At 47.4% G+C, this 21,229-nt stretch overlaps 1 protein-coding gene across 1 annotated transcript; it reads right to left on the bottom strand.

The window, feature by feature from the left end:
- Positions 1-14,450: 14,450 nt before the first annotated feature.
- On the bottom strand, positions 14,451-18,046 carry LOC139235698 (probable G-protein coupled receptor 139). Its single transcript, XM_070866737.1, has 2 exons — positions 17,866-18,046; positions 14,451-15,355 (listed from the first exon to the last, which is right to left on the bottom strand). The coding sequence occupies exons 1-2, from the start codon at positions 18,044-18,046 to the stop codon at positions 14,451-14,453; spliced, it is 1,086 nt and encodes a 361-aa protein (XP_070722838.1).
- Between the last annotated feature and the right edge of the window lie 3,183 nt (positions 18,047-21,229).

The following is a 21,229-nucleotide window of genomic DNA, read 5'->3' as shown; positions in this document are numbered from 1 at the left end:
AAATACAGCAAGAGGAGATTGTCACTTTCAGAATTTTCGTAAACGGAGACTTTTTAGTGATTGAGTTCCTTTGTGCGGCACAGAGTTTGATGATTGAGATATGTCTGAGTAACATTTAAAGAGGCAGTGACCCGGTAGTCATCGCCGAGTGGTTAAGGCGCTGGACTAGATAATCCATTGGGGTTACCTGCACAGGTTTGAATCCTGCCGACTACGCTTTTTAGTGTTTTTCATTCCGTTTGACAATTTAACCAGGTCCCCGCAAAACTGGTTCTGAGATAGGCGGCCTAACGTCCCACACCTTTCAACACTGCCATTTTAAAAAAATGTCATTGATCGCAATACTGACGATACATACGGATAGAAATAGAGCAAAAATCAGCCAAATTCGTGACAGTGATTCTCCCTGTCTATCCCTCGATTATGTCGAAGGCACTCTGTGTCTGTCTGTCAGTGGGAGAATATTTTTAGTTTTGTGCATGTGTGTGTGTGTCTCAGTGTCTGTCTGTGTTCATGTATGAGTCTCTCCATGCTGTCTGTTTGTAGGTGTGTATCTGTCTGATTGTGTATTTGTGTTTATCCCCATGCCGTATTTGTGTGTGTCTGTCTCTGTTGATGTCTGTGTTGATGTATGTGTCTGTATGTGTGTGTGTGTGTGTATGTGTGTCTGTATGTGTGTGTCTGTATGTGTATGTGTGTGTGTCTGTCTCTGTTGATGTCTGTGTTGATGTATGTGTCTGTATATGTGTGTGTGTATGCGTGTGTGTGTGGATTTGTGTGTGTCTGTCTCTGTTGATATCTGTGTTGATGTATGTGTCTGTATGTGTGTGTGTCTGTCTCTGTTGATGTTTGTGTTGATGTGTGTGTCTGAATGTGTATGTGTGTTTGACTGTCGATTTGTGTGTGTGTGTTGATGTGTGTATGTGTGTGTGTCTGTGTGTGTCTGTTTTGATGTCTGTGTGTCTGTGTGTTGATGTGTGTTAATCCAGTAACACGCATTCACGTCCTTCCTAAAATGTGATGCCCAGAATTTGATCCAAGACTCCAGCTGGTGCCGAACTCGTGTTTTATATCGATTTAGCATAACTTCCTGGCTTGTATACACTGTGCCTCTGTTTATAAAGCCCAGTATCCCACATGTTTTATTAACAGCTTTATTAACCTGCCCTGCCAACGATGGAATCTCTGCTCTGCTCAACACATTGGCAGAGGGGCTTGAATCCCAGATTCTCACAGAGACTAGAATCCGACTACTGACAGCACCAGGATGGCCGAGTGGTTAATGCGTTGGACTTACGATCCATTTATACCCGTGTGGGTTTGAACCCTGCTCCTGGTAACTCTTTAATTTAAAACCGATTTCCTCTCAGCCTGCTCAGTGACACCCGATTGTCATGTGTTGAATCTGAATCTTTCTCCAACTCTGTGACACGCTCAAGTCAGAAAGAAATGAAATTGTGAAATGTATCTGTGCCTCTCAATCTCTACATCACTCTCTGCCTCTCTCTCTCTCTTTAGAGAGCTGTGTATGTGGTTGTGTGTTTGAGTCTTTGTCATTCTCAGTCTTTTTCTCTCTGTCTCACTCTATCAGTCTCTCTTTCTTTGTCTCTATCTCGCTGTCTGTCGGTGACTATAATATAGTCATTAATATAGATTGTAAATAGTTGAGGACCCAGCACTGATCCCTGTGGCACCCCACTTGTCACTGTTTGCCAATGGGAAAATGACCCATTTATCCCGACTCTCTGTTTTCTGTTAGTTAGCCAATTCTCTATCCATGCTAATACATTACACCCATCCCCATCAGCTTTTATCTTGTACAGTAACCTTTTATGTGACACATTATTGAATGCCTTCTGGAAAGCAAATACACCACATCTACTGGTTCCCCTTATCCACCCTGCTGGTTACATCCTGAAAGAAGTGCAGCATTGAGTGTTTGTCACTCTCAGTCTGTCTGTCGCTCTGTCTCTGTCTGTCTCCCTCTCCATGTCTCTATCTCGCGTCTGTCTCCCTGTTTCTCTGTTTGTCTCTGTGTCTCAATGTGATTGCCTCTTTCTCACGGTGTCCAGTTCTGTTCACAGCTTGATTCCTGCTGTGACAGCATCTCCCATGTGAGTTCCTTGTTAGTATAGTGGTGAGTATCCTTGCCTCTCACACAGGAGACTGGGGTTCAATTCCCTGACAGCGAGGAATAAGATGTTGAATTTTACTTACGTTTCTTGGTATAGATTTATATTAAAAAGTTCCAGAGCAATATAGAACAGTAAAAATACAGCAAGAAGAGATTGTAAGTGCCTTTGTGCTGCAGAGATGGATGATTGAATTTTATCTGAGTAACGTTTAAAGAGGCAGAGACCCAGTAGTCATGGTCGAGTGGTTAAGGCGATGGACTAGAAATCCATTGGGGTTTCCCCGCGCAGGTTTGAATCCTGCCGGCTACGATTCTCAGCATTTTTCATTCCGTTTGACAATTTAACCAGTTCCCTGCAAAACCGATCCTGAGATAGGCGGAATAACGTCCCACACCTTTCAACACTGACATCTTTTTTCAGTTTCCTTGATCAACATCGGCAGTCCCTCGAAACGAGGGTGACCCTTGCTTCCACGTCAAAAAAAAGGATGAGTTCACAGGTGTTTCAATGAAGGACCTAATATTCCGGATCCCGAACGACATCCTGAAGGGTGGGCGATGCCTGTGTGTGGATTTGTTTAAGGTGGGGTGACCGTTGCACACCAGCCACCACACGGGCTTGACAGAGCGAGATCTTGGTCCAGTGGCGAGGGTTATCGCAGACGACTGGAGACCCGCTCTGCTGCACAGACCTGGTGCGCACAGATATCGCACAGTGTGGGCTGGGCCTGTGCTGCCCCTGGACCCCTGGCCCCGAACTCACGGCTTTTCAATGTTCATTGATCTGCAATATTGACGATACATACGGATAGAAATAGGGCAAAAATCAGCCAAGTTAGAGACAGTGATTCTCCCTGTCTATCCCTCTATATGTCTAAGGCACTCTGTGTTCTGTCTGACGGTGGGCGGATATTTTTAGATTTGTGGCATGTGTATGTATGTGTGTGTCTCAGTGGCTGTCTGTGTTCATGTGTGTGTCTCTCCGTGCTGTCAGTGTGTAGGTGTGTGTCTGTCTGATTGTTTATTTGTGTTTCTCTCCATGCCATATGTGTGTGTGTGTATGTGTGTCTGACTGTGTTGATTTGTGTGTGTGTTGATGTGTGTGTGTATGTGTGTGTCTGTATGTGTGTATGTGTGTCTGACTGTATTGTTTTGTGTGTGTGTTGATGTGTGCGTCTGTGTCTGTATATGTGTGTGCCTGTGTGTGTGTATGTGTGTGTGTGTGTGTGTGTGTATATGTATGTGTATATGTGTGTATATGTGTGTCTGTGTTGATGTGCGTGTAAAATATCTAAATCTTTGGCATTAAATTGACAGTGAGACGATTCTTTTAAAACAATTCGGAACAGTTTATTAAAAACATACGCACATGCACACTTAACAGCAGTTGTTAATAAACCTACGGATCTACCTCAGTTTCAACAGAGACACAATGAGGTTATAATAAAAAGTGATACACTTTACTTTCCTCTGACTGGCTGGATGAACACACGGCCTGCTGTTTTGGCTGGTCATTGAGCAGGAGGTCTTGCCATGTGTCCAGGAGAGAAAAAAGAGAGCAAACTGTGGCTTGAGTCAGTTCTGATACCTCTCAGGTCCCAATGTTCCTCAGAAAGCCTCAGGATTGGATCTTGGTCCCAGGGCAGTTCCTTACTGGCTCTCCTCACCCATGTGTCTGTCTGGACTGGCCCAGCTATCTCTTGATTAGGTTAATTGATTTCCAATTAACACAATACATAAACGGGCCATACTGGAACCCTGTCAGCATCCATTTTGTTTCAACACTGCAGCCGTTCCGTCTAATCTACACTTTTAACATTTATACATACACAGAATCAATGTTATCATTAATAAACACTTTTATTCTTACAAACGCCCCACCTTGAGGGGGAAATATCCTTATTGACTCCTCATATGGTTTATCTCCTCAGGGCTCACATATCATAAACATTGAGAGGGTTTTAAACTTGGAGAGAGAGAGAGAAAAGTGAATTGACGATTGCTGATGTCCGTGAGTCATGCTGCAGCTCCCACTTGTCCATCTTTCCTCAGCTTCGGTCGTGGCCAGGATCGGCCTGACAATCGTGAGGATCCGTAATGTCGTGTATTCAACTCTCATTGTAACCCATGTATGAGCTGACCTAAGTTGTCCACCTTGAGAACACTGACCACTGGGGGCGAACTTGTGGGAGACACTCCTAACCTGGACTTTCAGGTATAAAAGGGGAAGCTCCACCCACTGTCTGCCTCTCGAGGTCTTGGCAATAAAAGTAACTGGTCACAGAGTGATCTTTTCTCAAGTATGGGCCTCGTGTGCATTTATACTGTATAGTAAGGACATATTATTGGCGACGAGACACTGGGATTTAAACCACGCGAGCATGGCCACTAGCAGCACAGAAGAGAGGTACTGTGTTTGTGATAATTGGGACGACTTTATTGAGAGACTACAGCAAAGTTTTGTCACTAAGGAATGGTTGGGACAGGATTCGGCCTAGTTCATATACCAGGACGCCACCGATAATGATGAAAGTGCTCCTCAGTGGCATCCCAGTATTAATGGAGCTAGACACGGGGCCAAAAAGTCCCTGTGAGTATCAAACAGTTCGAAAGGTTGTGGGTGTCCAAGGCCAGGAGGCCAAAATTATTGCCGACTGACGCACTGCTACGGACATATACAAAGGAGATCATTCCGGTGCTAGGCAGCGCCACGGTAGTCGTGACCCACAAAGAGTTGGAGAACAGGTTGCCACTCTGGATTGTCCCGGGGGATGGTCCCGCACTACTGGGGAGGAGTTTGCTTACTGTCATGAACTGGAAATGGGTCGATGTCAATGCAATTTCTTCTGTGGAGCGAGTATCATGCTCACAGGTCCTGGACAAATTTGACTCATTATTACAACCCGGCATCGGCACTTTCATGGGGACCAAGGTAGTGATTCACATAAACCGGGACACCAGGCCAGTACACCACAAGGCCAGAGCGGTGCTGTACGTGATGCGGGAAAAGATAGAATGCGAATTGGACCGCCTGCTGAGGGAAGGCATCATCTCGTCAGTCGAATTCAGTGACTGGGCGAGCCCGATTGTGCCGGTGCTCAAGGCGGATGGATTGGACAGGATATGTGGCGATTACAAGGCCACCATCAATCGGGTGTCACTCCAAGTCCAGTACCCGTGACAGAGAGCGGAGGACCTCTTTGCGACGATATCCGGTGGCAAACCTTTTTCAGAAATTGGACCTGACGTCAGCTTACATGACCCAGGAGCTGGCGAGTGAGTTGAAGAAGCTGACCATCATCACAACACCCAAGGAGTTGTTTGACTATAACAGATGTCCGTTCGGGATTCGTTCGGCTGCCGCGATCTTTCAGCGAAATATGGAAAGCCTCCTCAAGTCGATTCCAAGGACGGTAGTTTTTCAAGACGACATCCTCATCACGGGTTGCGATACTGAAGAACACCTCCACAACCTGGAGGAGGTGCTACGCAGACTGGACCGCGTAGGGCTGCGACTGAAAAAGGCGAAGTGGATCTTCTTAGCTCCGGAGGTAGAATTCCTGGGGAGGAGGGTAGCAGCAGACGGGATCAGACCTACTGCTTCCAAAACGGAAGCGATCCAGAGAGCACCCAGACCCCATAACACGATGGAGCTGCGTTCGTTCCTGGGGCTCCTGAACTATTTTGACAACTTTCTTCTCAAATTCAGCACGCTGTTAGAGCCGCTACATGTGCTCCTATGCAAAGGTCGCGATTGGGTCTGGGGGGACAGCCAGGAAAGGGCTTTTGATAGAGCACGCAATTTGTTATGCTCCAACAAACTGTTAACGTTATATGACCCGTGTAAGAAAGTTGTGTTAAAGTGCGATGCGTCGTCCTATGGGGTCGGGTTTGTGTTGCAGCATGTGAATGCCAATGGTCAGTTACTGCCGGTAGTTTATGCCTCCATAAGTCTGTCCCGGGCAGAAAGGGGCTCCGGGATGGTAGAAAAGGAAGCGCTAGCATGTGTATATGCTGTAAAAAAAATGCACCAGTACCTCTTTGGCAGGAAATTTGAGCTGGAGACAGATCACAAACCCCTAACGTCCCTTTTGGCCGACAACAAGGCCATAAATGCAAATGCACGGCCCCCATACAGAGGTGGGCACTTACATTAGCCGCCTATGACTACACAATTCAGCACAGACCGGGCACTGACAACTGTGCCGATGCACTCAACAGGCTACCACTAGCCACCACTGAGAGGGCAGCTGAGCATGATGCTGAGATTGTCATGTCTGTTGAAGCTTTCAAAAGCGAAGGCTCACCTGTGACAGCCCGTCAGATTAAAAGCTGGACAAATAAAGACCCGCTGCTGTCTTTAGTTAAGAAATGTGTCGTGAATGGGGACTGGGCAGCCATGTACAGGGCATGCCCTGAGGAGTTTAAACCATTTCGTAGGCGCAAGGATGAATTCTCGATTCAGGCCGATTGCCTACTGTGGGGAAACTGCGTAGTCTTGCCCCAGATGGGCAGAGAGGTGTTCGTCAGAGAACTCCACAATGAGCACCCGGGCATTGTCACGATGAGGGCAATTGCCAGCTCACACGTTTGGTGGCCAGGGATAGTCGCAGATCTGGAACTTTGTGTTCGCAGGTGCAACACGTGTGCCCAGCTGGGCAATGCGCCCAGGGAAGCCCCCCTTAGCCCCTGGCTATGGCCCGCGAAGCCTTGGTCACGCATCCATGTGGACTACGCAGGTCCTTTCATGGGAAAAATGTTTTTGGTTGTAGTAGACGCCTACTCTAAATGGATCGAGTGTGACATTTTAAATTCAAGCACATCCTCTGCCATGGTAGAAAGTCTACGGGCAATGTTCGCCGCCCACGGTCTACCGGACATCTTGGTCAGCGACAATGGCCCGTGCTTCACAAGCACTGAATTCCAGGACTTCATGGCAGGCAATGGAATTAACCAGGTTAGAACGGCACCGTTCAAGCCGGCCTCAAACGGCCAGGCAGAACGAGCAGTGCAGATAATCAAGCAGGGGATACTCAGAATCCAAGGGGGTTCCCTACAATGCCGCTTATCACACCTCATGTTGGCCTACAGATCCCAACAACACTCGCTCACAGGGGTTCCACCCGCAGAGCTGCTAATGAAAAGGACGCTTAAAACCCGGTTATCCCTTATACACCCCACCATGAAAGAAATTGTCGAGAGCAGGCGCCAGTCACAATATGACTACCATGACAGGAATGTGAGGGCGCGATGTATTGATGTAAATGACCCTGTTTTTGTCCTCAACTACGCTGCAGGGCCCAAATGGCTTGCAGGCACTGTGGTTGCCAAAGAGGGAAATAGGATTCAGGTAGTTAAACTTACCAATGGACAAATCTGCCACAAACATGTGGATCAAACAAAAAGGAGGTTCAGCAACCCCATAGAAGAAGCAGAGGAAGAACACGATGTAGAGTTCACTCCACCACAGGTGACCGAACACAGGAACCAAAGGGAGGAGAGCCCAGTCACTGTGGGCAATCCAGACAGGCCTGAGGCACCGCAAACAGCAGACACTCAGGCCAGCGACCAACAACCGGAGCCCCAACTCAGGCGCTCCACAAGGGAGCGTAAACCACCAGAGAGACTCAACCTGTGATCCCAATAAGACTTTGGGGAAGGAGGTGATGTCATGTATTCAGCATTGTAACCCATGTATAAACTGACCTAAGTTGTACACCGTGAGAACACTGACCACTAGGTGGGAGACACTCCTAACCTGGACCTTCAGGTATAAAAGGGGAAGCTCCACCCACCTTCATCACTTGAGTGCTAAGGAATAAAGGACAGGTCACAGACTGACCTTCTCTCAAGCATGGACCTCGTGTGCATTTATACTGTATAGTAAGGGCGTATCAAATTCCACCTCCTTAGTGATTGTGATTGTGTTAAGTTCCTCTCCCCAATAGCCCTTTGACCATCCACTGTTGGGATATTGTTAGTGTTCTCTCCCGTAAAAACTGATACAAAATATTTGTTCAGAGTTTCTGGCATCTCCATCTTCCCCATTATTAATTCCCCGGTCTCGTCCTCTAAGGGGCCAACATTTACACACCCATCATTGTAATACTCTGATATAGCTTACTACCCTCACTGGAACACAGTGATTAACACTGCACCCCTTATACCAATCTGATATATCTCACTACACTCAATGTAACATTGATATACCTCACACTGTAAATTCCTGGATTCTTTTACCTCAATCTGGTTCAGTAAAATTACTGAGTCGAATACCTCTTGTGCTTTGAACAAAGCAGTCTTTATTACCGGCCAGTAAGACCTATCAGACAGAAGATATACTCTCTGGATAGAGCGTACACACTCCCTACGGATAGGTGAAGTTACATCGTAAAGCGTTAACAGTTATACAGTTTTGAAATCAGATAACAAAATACAAATGGATTGACAGTCTAACTCAGCCACTCATTAGTCAATCTATATGAGATGTTTTTCTTGAAAGCTCAAGCATTGCCTCTAAATGTTCCAATCTAGTGGTGTGACTATTAGCTGAGACCTTGCAATTTCATGTTACAATTAGATATCATTGGCAGGATTAGTGACTTGAAACCTTGAGACAGACTGTTAGCTATGCTGATGTTGCACTATTTGCAATCTGACATTCTCCCAGCTATTCTTCCATGGCTTATACATTTTCATATATCCCGTTTACTTTACTGTCCTTAATTCCATATATTCCGTTCAGATATCCACAACACCACTCACAGTAACATTGATATAACCCACACCCATCACTGTAACACTGATATACCACACAGCCTCACTGTAACACTGATACACCCCACACCACTCGCTGTAACACGCTGATATACCCCGCACCCCTCACTGTAACATTGATATAAACCCAGACCCCTCACTATAATAATGATATACCCCAAACCCCTCACTGTAACACTGAAATACCCCACACCCCTCACTGTAACACTGATAAACCCCATACCCCTCACTGTAACACTGATATACCACACACCCCTCACTGTATCACTGGTATACCCCACACCACTCGCTGTAACACGCTGATATACCGCGCACCCCTCGCTGTAATACTGATATACCCACACCCCTCACTGTAACACTGATATACCTCACACCACTCACAGTAACATTGATATACCCCACACCCATTACTGTAGCACTGATATAACACAGAGCCTCACTGTAACACTGATATACCCCACACCCCTCACTGTAACATTGATATACCCCACAGTTCTCACTGTAATACTGATATACCCCACGCCCCTCACTGTAACAATGATATACCCCACACCAATCGCGGTAACACGAATGTACCCCACACCCCTCACTGAAACATTGATGTACCACACAGCTCTCAATCTAACACTGATATGCCTCATACGTCTCAATAATATTGGGAAATGCCCCGCGTGTGAGCCGTCATCTTATTGCAGGTCGCAAGTGCCATCATCTTATTTCGGGGTGCAATTGTGGTCATCTTCTTGCTGGGAGAGCGACCATCTTAGTGCAGGACCCCAGAGCCGTGATCCTAGTGCGGGAACCCAGAGCCACCATCTTAGTGCAGGACCCCAGAGCCGTGATCTTAGTGCAGGACCCCAGAGCCATGATCCTAGTGAGGGACCCCAGTGCCACAGACAGAAAGGAAAAGGAGGCGGGGTGGCATTGCTGATTAAAGAGGAAATTAATGCAATTGTAAGGAAAGACATTTGCTTGGATGATATGGAATCGGTATGGGTGGAGCTACAGAATACCAAAGGGCAGAAAACGCTTGTGGGAGTTGTGTACAGACCTGCAAACAGCAGTCGTGATGTTGGGGAGGGCATCAAACAGGAAGTTAGGGGTGCATGCAATAAAGGTGCAGCAGTTATCATGGGTGACTTTAATATGCATATAGATTGGGCTAACCAAACTGGAAACAATATGGTGGAGGAGAATTTCCTGGAGTGCAGACGGGATGGTTTTCAAGACCAATATGTCGAGGAACCAACTAGGTGGGAGGCCATCTTAGACTGGGTGTTGTGTAATGAGAGAGGATTAATTAGCAATCTCGTTGTGCGAGGCCCCTTGGGGACGAGTGACCATAATATGGTGGAATTCTACATTAGGATGGAGAATGAAACAGTTAAGTCAGAGACAATGGTCCAATACTGACAGAAGGGTAACTTTGAAGGTATGAGGCATGAAGTGGCTAGGATACATTGACGAATGATACTTAAGGGGTTGACAGTGGATGGGCAATGGCAGACATTTAGAGACCGCATGGATGAACTACAACAATTGTACATCCCTGTCTGGCGTAAAAATAAAAAAGGGAAGGTGGCTCAACCGTGGCTATCAAGGGAAATCAGGGATAGTATTAAAGCCAAGGAAGTGGCATACAAACTGGCCAGAAATAGCAGCAAACCCGGGGACTGGGAGAAATTTAGAACTCAGCAGAGGAGGACAAAGGGTTTCATTAGGGCAGGGAAAATAGAGTTCGAGAGGAAGCTTGCAGGGAACATTAAAATGGACTGCAAACGCTTGTATAGATATGTAAAGAGAAAAAGGTTAGTAAAGACAAACGTAGGTCCCCTGCAGTCAGAATCAGGGGAAGTCATAACTGGGAACAAAGAAATGGCAGACCAATTGAACAAGTACTTTGGTTCGGTATTCACTAAGGAGGACACAAACAACCTTCCGGATATAAAAGGGGTCGGAGGGTCTAGTAAGAAGGAGGAATTGAGGGAAATCCTTATTAGTCGGGAAATTGTGTTGGGGAAATTGATGGGATTGAAGGCCGATAAATCCCCAGGGCCTGATGGTCTGCATCCCAGAGTACTTAAGGAGGTGGCCTTGGAAATAGCGGATGCATTGACAGTCATTTTCCAAAATTCCATAGACTCTGGATCAGTTCCTATGGAGTGCAGGGTAGCCTATGTAACCCCACTTTTTAAAAAAGGAGGGAGAGAGAAAACAGGGAACTATAGACCGGTCAGCCTGACATCGGTAGTGGGTAAAATGATGGAATCATTTATTAAGGATGTCATAGCAGTGCATTTGGAAAGAGGTGACATGATAGGTCCAAGTCAGCATGGATTTGTGAAAGGGAAATCATGCTTGACAAATCTTCTGGAATTTTTTGAGGATGTTTCCAGTAGAGTGGACAAGGGAGAACCAGTTGATGTGGTGTATTTAGACTTTCAGAAGGCTTTCGACAAGGTCCCACACAAGAGATTAATGTGCAAAGTTAAAGCACATGGGATTGGGGGTAGTGTGCTGACGTGGATTGAGAACTGGTTGGCAGACAGGAAGCAAAGAGTAGGAGTAAATGGGTACTTTTCAGAATGGCAGGCAGTGACTAGTGGGGTACCGCAAGGTTCTGTGCTGGGTCCCCAGCTGTTTACATTGTACATTAATGATTTAGACGAGGGGATTAAATGTATTATCTCCAAATTTGCAGATGACACTAAATTGGGTGGCAGTGTGAACTGCGAGGAGGATGCTATGAGGCTGCAGAGTGACTTGGCTAGTTTAGGTGAGTGAGCAAATGCATGGCAGATGAAGTATAATGTGGATAAATGTGAAGAATGAGAGGGGATCTCATAGAAACGTTTAAAATTCTGACGGGTTTAGACAGGTTATATGCAGGAAGAATGTTCCCAATGTTGTGGAAGTCCAGAACCAGGGGTCACAGTCTAAGAATAAGGGGAAAGCCATTTAGGACCGAGATGAGGAGAAACTTCTTCACCTAGAGAGTGCTGAACCTGTGGAATTCTTGACCACAGAAAGTTGTTGAGGACAATTCACTAAATATATTCAAAAAGGAGTTAGATGTAGTCCTTACTACTAGGGGGATCAAGGGGTATGGCGAGAAAGCAGGAATAGGGGACTGAAGTTGCATGTTCAGCCATGAACTCATTGAATGGCGGTGCAGGCTCGAAGGGCCGAATGGCCTATTCCTGCACCTATTTTCTATGTTTCTATGTTTCTATGATCTTAGTGCGGGAACCCAGAGCCATGATCTCAGTGCAGTAACCCAGAGCCATGATCTTAGCGCAGGACCCCAGAGCCACCATCTTAGTGCAGGACCTCAGAGCTATGATCTTAGTGCAGAACCCCAGAGCCATGATCTCAGTGCAGAACCCCAGAGCCATGATCTTAGTGCAGGACCCCAGAGCCATGATCTTAGTGCAGAACCCCAGAGCCATGATCTCAGTGCAGGATCCCAGAGTGACCATCTTAGTCCAGGACCCCAGAGCCATGATCTTAGTGCAGGACCCCAGAGCCACCATCTTAGTGCAGGACCCCAGAGCCATGATCTTAGTGCAGAACCCCAGAGCCACCACCTTAGTGCGGGAACCCAGAGCCATGATATTAGTGCAGGATCACAGAGCCACCATCTTAGTGCAGGATCCCAGAGCCATGATATTAGTGCAGGACCACAGAGCCACCACCTTAGTGCAGGACCCCAGAGCCATCATCTTAATGCAGGACCCCAGAGCCACCTTCTTGGTGCGGGAACCCAGAGCCATGATATTAGTGCGGGAACCCCGAGCCACCATCTTAGTGCAGAATCTCAGAGCCACCATCTTAGCGCGGGACCCCAGAGCCACCATCTTAGTGCGGGAACCGAGAGCCACCATCTTAGTGCAGGACCCCAGAGCCACCATCTTAGTGCAGGACCTGAGAGCCACCATCTTAGTGCAGGACCCCAGAGCCACCATCTTAGTGCGTGAACCCAGAGCCACTATCCTAGTGCGGGACCCCAGAGCTATGAGCTTAGTGCAGAATCCCAGAGCCACCATCTTCATTCAGGAACCCAGAGCCACCATCCTAGTGCGCGAACACAGAGCCATGATTTAGTGCGGGACCCCAGAGCCGCCATCTTAGTGCAGGAACCCAGAGCCATGATCTTAGTGTCGGAACCTAGATCTACCATCTTAGTGCAGGAACCCAGAGCCACCATCTTAGTGCGGGAACCCAGAGCCACCATCTTACTGTAGAACCCCAGAGCCACCATATTGGTGCGGGAACCCAGAGCCATGATATTAGTGCTGGAACCCCGAGCCACCATCTTAGTGCAGAACCCCAGAGCCACCATCTTAGTGCGGGAACCCAGAGCCACCATCTTAGTGCGGGAACCCAGAGCCACCATCTTAGTGCGGGAACCCAGAGCCACCATCTTAGTGTGGGAACCCAGATCCACCATCTTAGTGCAGGAAGCCAGAGCCACCACCTTAGTGCGGGAACCCAGAGCCATGATCTTAGTGCGGGAACCCAGTGCCGCCATCTTAGTGCAGGACCCACGAGCCACCATCTTAGTGCAGGACCCACGAGCCACCATCTTAGTGCAGGACCCCAGAGCCACCATCTTAGTGCGTGAACCCAGAGCCACCTTCCTAGTGCGGGACCCCAGAGCTATGATCTTAGTGCAGAATCCCAGAGCCACCATCTTCATGCAGGAACCCAGAGCCACCATCCTAGTGCGGGAACACAGAGCCATGATCTTAGTGCGGGAACCAGAGCAGTGACCTTAGTGCAGGAACCCAGATCAACCATCTTAGTGCAGGAACCCAGAGCCACCATCTTAGTGCGGGAACCCAGAGCCACCATCTTAGTGTAGGAACCCAGATCCACCATCTTAGTGCAGGAACCCAGAGCCACCATCTTAGTGTAGGAACCCAGATCCACCATCTTAGTGCAGGAACCCAGAGCCACCATCTTAGTGCAGGAACCCAGAGCCACCATATTAGTGCAGGAACCCAGAGCCATGATCTTAGTGCGGGAACCCAGAGCCACCATCTTAGTGCGGGAACCCAGAGCCACCATCTTAGTGCGGGAACCCAGATCCACCATCTTAGTGCAGGAAGCCAGAGCTACCATCTTAGTGCGGGAACCCAGAGCCACCATCTTAGCGCGGGAACCCAGAGCCACCATCTTAGTGCAGGAACCCAGAGCCATGACCTTAGTGCGGACCCCAGAGCAACCATCTTAGTGCGGGAACCCAGAGCCGTGATCTTAGTGCGGACCCCAGAGCCACCATCTTAGTGCGGGATCCTAGAGCCACCACCTTAGTGCAGGAACCCAGAGCCATAATCTTAGTGCGGACTCCAGAGCCATGATCTTTGTGCGGGAACCCAGAGCTGTGATCTTAGTGCGGACCCCAGAGCCATGATCTTAGTGCGGGAACCCAGAGCCGTGATCTTAGTGCTCTGAGAGCGATTCCCAGCACGAGTGCGATTCCATCTCAACATCAGGCCTCAGGGAGTCGAAGGCTGCAAACTGTCCTCTCATCTTCTCATCGTTTAATGAATTTCACAATCAGAGTAAAGGGATATTTCAACATATTCTTAAACTGCTCTCTGAACTTAGTCTGTGTCACGGCATAAATAGCCGTGTTTGTGCAGCAACTCAGCAGCTGCAGCATGAAGCCCAGTTCCACGACCCAAGTATCTAGTAAAGGAGTTGACTGGACATCCAGTACGTACAGACGCCGAGTTATAGAATACACCGTAAGCATTGACCATAACAGGATGAAATTCGCCGAGACAACCAGCAGTAAAATGATGGATTTCCTGCGGCTCTCCATCTCGGGGTCTCTGGGAGTCTCCGCACTGCTGGGACCCCGGAGTCTGCGGCGAGCTCTGCTGGCCACTAAAATGTATCTGATGGTGAGAGCGTTGAGCAGCAGAATCACCACAAATGGGACACACGGGTTGAGGAGATAATGAAGGCTCTCGATTGACCCCCAGATCTTTGAATACATAACATTGTTTCTCCCACCACAAGGCCAGGGTGAGTTCGAAAGCCCATACGTATCGCTCAACATAAAATACCAGGTGATGTCCTTTAAAAAACTCAGCACTGTCACTGTTCCCAGAACCACAGCCGCCGTTCTCTCGGTGCAATATTTAGTTTTGAGCTTCTGGCAACAAATGGCCACAAATCGATCGAAGGTGAAAGTGACGGTGAACCAGACAGAACAGTCTGTAGTTGTATAAAGCAGCACGCTGTGGATATTACACACTCGGATTGAGTACACAAACTGAAAATATTCCTCATAACGAATTGGAATCTGCCTCAGTACTAGGTCCAAGATAATGACCAGGAGATCCGCTGCTGCCATGGCCACCAGGTAACGGGTGACACATTTGGAGAGTCCGCACTTTCCCCGGGACAGGATCACAATCGTCAAGATGTTAACTGTGAGGGAGGGAAATAAACAGGAACATTATACTCTGACTCTGGGAGCCAGAGCAACAGTTTGATGGAATTCCGGGTCAATTCTGCAACTCATTAGCCACATTCAATGAGACAATCTAATTCTATTACCTCGAGCACCCTGGCCGATATCAATGGAGGCAGGGAAAGCGCAGGGAAGTGGAGTTGAGGTCGAAGATCAGCCAGGATCTTATAAATGGCGGAGCAGGCTCGAGGGGCCGTATGGCCAACTCCTGCTCCTAATTCTGATGTTTTTTAATCTGTTTTTAAAGTGGCAGTTATCACAAACCATTCGAGTGCTTGAAAGTGAGATTTGTGAATTCACTTGGACTGTCAGGTAGCACGTCGTCATTCTGCTCAGAGTTACTTCACTTACTGCTGCCTGTCTGCATTGATCATATATTGGGATACTGAGCACATGGGGCAAGGTGGTCACATCTTTCTGCAATGGGCACTGGGAGTGACGCAGTACAGCTCCAGCAGACCAACACTTCGAGCCAGTCCATGTCACTTCGGAGCTCTGAGGTACAAAGTCTGTTCCCTTGAACTGGAGAATATATATTGTGCTCTATCCAGACAGGCTTTTAATGTGTGTAAGCAGTGGATACTCAAGATACTGATGACTGATAATAAACTGAATTTGCTAAATCTCTAATTTTTTGAAGGGAACTTATTCGATTTGTCTTTTCATGTCTAGGGAAATAAATGTGGCCAGGCTGGTGAGGTGAGCACGGCAGGGGTGGAGTGGTCATTTTAGTGGGGCAGACACCAAGAGTTGTGACTGGTCCGATGATGCAGGTGTCATCTTGTAATAGTTCTGTGGAACAGAGCCTGCAGCCAGTCTGGTGAGATCGGTTACTGCTTGCTGATGTGAGGAGAGGTGTTCGAGGTAGTTTGCTGGAATACACACCGTTCTTTCTCAAACTGGCACTGCATCATAGTTCAGGGGAGTGGGCTATGAAGCTTTGGTTTTATGTCAAAACCCACAGACTGCAAGGGGGGAGCTTGTCCCCATCTTTAAGGCCCATTACCGCCTCTCAGAGGCGGCTGCTGGTTCCCTCCGCACCCTGTGTATCCACCCCACGAGGGAGTTAGGACATGGTCAGCAGAGTTCTCAATGAGATCTAGTTTATGAAGCTTGTAACTGGGAGGCCAGCCAGGAGATCATTTGATTAGTCGATTCTGGATTGAACCAATGCATGGATAAGGGTTTATACAGCGAAAGGCAGAGGGATATATGTGATATTATGCGGGATAGTAGGCATCTCTGGTAATACAGAGGGTTTGTACAGGGAAGGGCAGAGGGATATATGTGATATTATGCGGGATAGTAGGCACCTCTGGTAATACAGAGGGTTTGTACAGGGAAGGGCAGAGACAGGGGGAGATACGTGATATTATGGGGAGTAGTCACCACCCCTGGTAATACAGAGGGTTTACACAGTGAAGGGCAGAGACAGGGGGAGATACATGATATTATGGAGAGTAGTCACCACCCTGGCTAATACAGAGGGTTTATACAGGGAAGGGCAGAGACAGGGGGAGATACTTGATATTATGCGGGATAGCAGGCATCTCAGGTAATACAGAGGGTTTGTACAGGGAAGGGCAGAGACAGGGGGAGATATGCGATATTATGCGGGATAGTAGGTACCTCTGGTAATACAGAGGATTTATACAGGGAAGGGCAGAGACAGAGGGAGATACGTGATATTATGCGTGATAGTAGGCACCTCTGGTAATACAGAGGGTTTATACACTGAAGGGCAGAGACAGAGGGAGATACGTGATATTATGGGGAGCAGTCCCCACCCCTGGTAATACAGAGGGTTTATACACTGAAGGGCTGTGTCCGGGGGAGATACGTGATATTATGGGGAGTAGTCCCCACCCCTGGTAATACAGAGGGTTTATACACTGAAGGGCAGAGACAGAGGGAGATACGTGATATTATGGGGAGTAGTCGCCACCCCTGGTAATACAGAGGGTTTATACACTGAAGGGCTGTGGCCGGGGGAGATACGTGATATTATGGGGTGTAGTCCCCACCTCTGGTCATTGAGAGGATATGAGGTCGGTACACAGCTCAGGGTCAAAGATAACGCCGAGGGTGCAAACACTCCGGTTCAATCTCAGACATTGTCCACTGAGCAGCTCTGAGTCGGTCGATAGAGAACAAAGTTTGTGACGAGGATCAAATAAAATGGCTTTGGTCTTCCCAAGATTTAACTGACAAACACATTAATACAATAAAACCTTGTTCACAGATAGAATAACTGGATATAGAGACTTACCAGTGGCACCAACAACAGCAAAGACGAGAGAGTAAATTAGAAGGACAGTAACACAGTTAGAAACATTTTGTACAGTAAAAATCTGGATGGAGAGGTTACCTGGAACAACAACAGCAGCGAGGGAGGGGAGTAAATGACAAGACCAGCAATACAGTAAAGCACGGCTCATAGAATTAATAGCCGGATGGAAAGACTTACCGGGAATACCAACAATAGCCAGGAGAGGATAGTAGAACATTTGCGTCATCTGAATTGCCACGATTACCCGTGATTTTAAACTGTAGTAATGATAATTTTCAACAAAGTAGTCAAATCTCCAAATGAAGCGCCCATCCAGTGTTGCATCTTTCCAAGCCACTGATCTCAGATTCAGATCCATTGTTGTAACATTCCAATCTACTATTCTCAGATTCTGACTCCCTCTCTGTGAGCAGTGCGATGATCACTGTTAGTGCTGGAGGCAATGCTCTCACTGACAATATGGGATAACACACTGAAAGGAATCCCTTATTAATAGAAGAGGGGAACTCTCCAATGACACAATTCGAGTCCATGAAGTTACTGAACAAACAACTTCAGCTAACCCGTGGAGACTTACATTAATTACTGTCACTGAACAAACAACTTCAGTTAACCCGTGGAGACTTACATTAATTACTGTCGCTGAACAAACAGCTTCAGTTCACCCCTTTCAATCCAAAACCTTTTGTACCATAGTAAGTAGAACATTTATCCTGTCGGATGGGGTATATGAGACTTGCTGAGGGCAGGAATGGTGGAAATAGCGCAGGCTCTGGCCAGATCATTCAATCCTCCTTGGATATGCGAGTGGTGCCTGAGAACTGCATGGTTTCAAATGTTACACCCTGCTTAAAAACCAAGAGAGGTATAAATCGTGTCACTACTGGCCAGTCAGCTGAAGGTCAGTGGTGGGGTAACAGCTTTAGGCCATATTACAGCACAAAATTATCTGTCGCTTGGAAAAATATTGATTAATAATTAATATAGAAATATAGAAACATAGAATATAGGTGCAGGAGTAGGCCATTCGGCCCTTCGAGCCTGCACCACCATTCAGTAAGATCATGGCTGATCATTCCCTCAGTACCCCTTTCCCGCTTTCTCTCCAAACCCCTTGATCCCTTTAGCCGTAAGGGTCATATCTATCTCCCTCTTGAATATATCAAATGAACTGGCATCAACAACTCTCTGCGGCAGGGAATTCCACAGGTTAACAAATCTCTGAGTGAAGAAGTTTCTCCTAATCTCAGTCCTAAATGGCCTACCACTTATCCTAAGACTGTGACTCCTGGTTCTGGACTTCCCCAACATCGGGAACATTCTTCCCGCATCTAACTTGTCCAGTCCCATCAGAATGTTATATGTTTCTATGAGATCTCCTCTCATTTTTCTAAACTCCAGGGTATAAAGGCCCAGTTGATCCAGTCTCTCATCATATGTCAGTCCTGCAATCCCGGGAATCAGTCTGGTGAACCTTCGCTGCACTGCCTCAATAGCAAGAACGTCCTTCCTCAGATTAGGAGACCAAAACTGAACACAATATTCCAGGTGAGGCCTCACCAAGGCCCTGTACAACTGCAGTAAGACCTCCCTGCTCCGATACTCAAATCCCCTACCTATGAAGGCCAACATACCATTTGCCTTCTTCACCGCCTGCTGTACCTGCATGCCAACTTTCAATGACTGATGAACCATGACACCCAGGTCTCGTTGCACCTCCCCTTTTCCTAATCTGCCACCATTCAGATAATATTCTGCCTTCCTGTTTTTTCCACCAAAGTGGATAACCTCACACGTATCCACATTATACGGCATCGGCAAGCATTTTCCAACTCACCTAACCTGTCCAAGTCGCCCTGCAGCCTCTTAGCATCCTCCTCACAGCTCACACCTCCACCCAGTTTAGTGTCATCTGCAAACTTGGAGATATTACAGTCAATTCCTTCATCCAAATCATTAATGTATATTGTAAAGAGCTGGGGTCAGCACAGATTGTTTAAGTCAAAGCGTGTCTGACAAACTTGAATGAGTTCCTTGATGAATTAAAACCAATGCATCCACAATCCCTGACACAACTTCTTTTAAGACCCGAGGATGCAAGCCATCAGGTCCAGGGGATTTATTCACCTTTAGTCAATGTAACACTGATATAACCCACACTCCTCACTGTAACACTGATATACCCCACACCCCTCACTGTAACACTGATATACTCCACACCCCTCACTGTAACACTGATATACTCCACACCCCTCACTGTAACACTGATATACCCCACACACCTCACTGTAACACTGATATACTCCACACCCCTCACTGTAACACTGATATACCCCACACCCCTCACTGTAACACTGATATACCCCACACACCTCACTGTAACACTGATATACCCCACACCCCTCACTGTAACACTGATATACCCCACACCCCTCACTGTAACACAGATATACCCCACACCCCTCACTGTAACACTGATATACCCCACACCCCTCACTGTAACACTGATATACCCCACACCCCTCACTGTAACACTGATATAACCCACACCCCTCACTGTAACACTGATATAACCCACACTCCTCACTGTAACACTGATATACCCCACACCCCTCACTGTAACACTGATATAACCCACACTCCTCACTGCAACACTGATATACCCCACACACCTCACTGTAACACTGATATACTCCACACCCCTCACTGTAACACTGATATACCCCACACCCCTCACTGTAACACTGATATACCCCACACCCCTCACTGTAACACTGATATACCAATGAGGAACAGGGGGGTGGGACCTGAGTGGCCAGGGCTGATCAGCACAGAACAGGACGAATTGGGGGGCCATTCAGCCCATCGAACCTGCTCCACCATTCAATAAAGATGCTAACCAACTTTTAATTTGAGTTAAGTTACCGTCTAAAGTTTAATTTGGTTTAAGTTTGTCAGTTTTAGTGCCCCCCCCCTTGAATCAGGGGGCACTTGATTTATGGTCCGACAAAAATAGTTCTGGAGCTGTTAACTCGCGAGTGGCTTAGCCAGTCATGTGATGTTCACAAGACTCAATAAAACCCCAACCAGTAGGGTTCGGGGGATCCACGATGGGGCAGGTGATTGTGAGACTGCTGGATGAACTTGATATAGTCAATGTATTCACTGAGGCATATGACAGCATGGACCTTACGCTTAACATCCGTAAAACAAAGGTCCTCCACCAGCCTGACACCGCTGCACAGCCCCCCAGTCATCAAGATCCACGGCGCGGCCCTGGACAACGTGGATCATTTCCCATATCTCGGGAGCCTCTTATCAACAAAGTCAGACATTGATGCGGAGATTCAGCGTCGCCTCCAGTGTGCCAGTGCAGCCTTCGGCCGTCTGAGGAAAAGAGTGTTTGAAGACCAAGCCCTCAAATCTACCACCAAACTCATGGTCGACAGGGCTGTAGTAATACCCACCCTCCTGTATGAGGCTGAGGCATGGACGATGTACAGAAGGCACAGCAAGTCGCTGAAGATATATCACCAACAAT

This window comes from Pristiophorus japonicus, chromosome 23 (assembly GCF_044704955.1).
Source record: "Pristiophorus japonicus isolate sPriJap1 chromosome 23, sPriJap1.hap1, whole genome shotgun sequence".
Lineage (NCBI taxonomy): Eukaryota > Metazoa > Chordata > Chondrichthyes > Pristiophoridae > Pristiophorus > Pristiophorus japonicus.
Note: the sequence above shows the minus strand (reverse complement) of the source record. Positions and strands in the feature narration are given on the sequence as shown.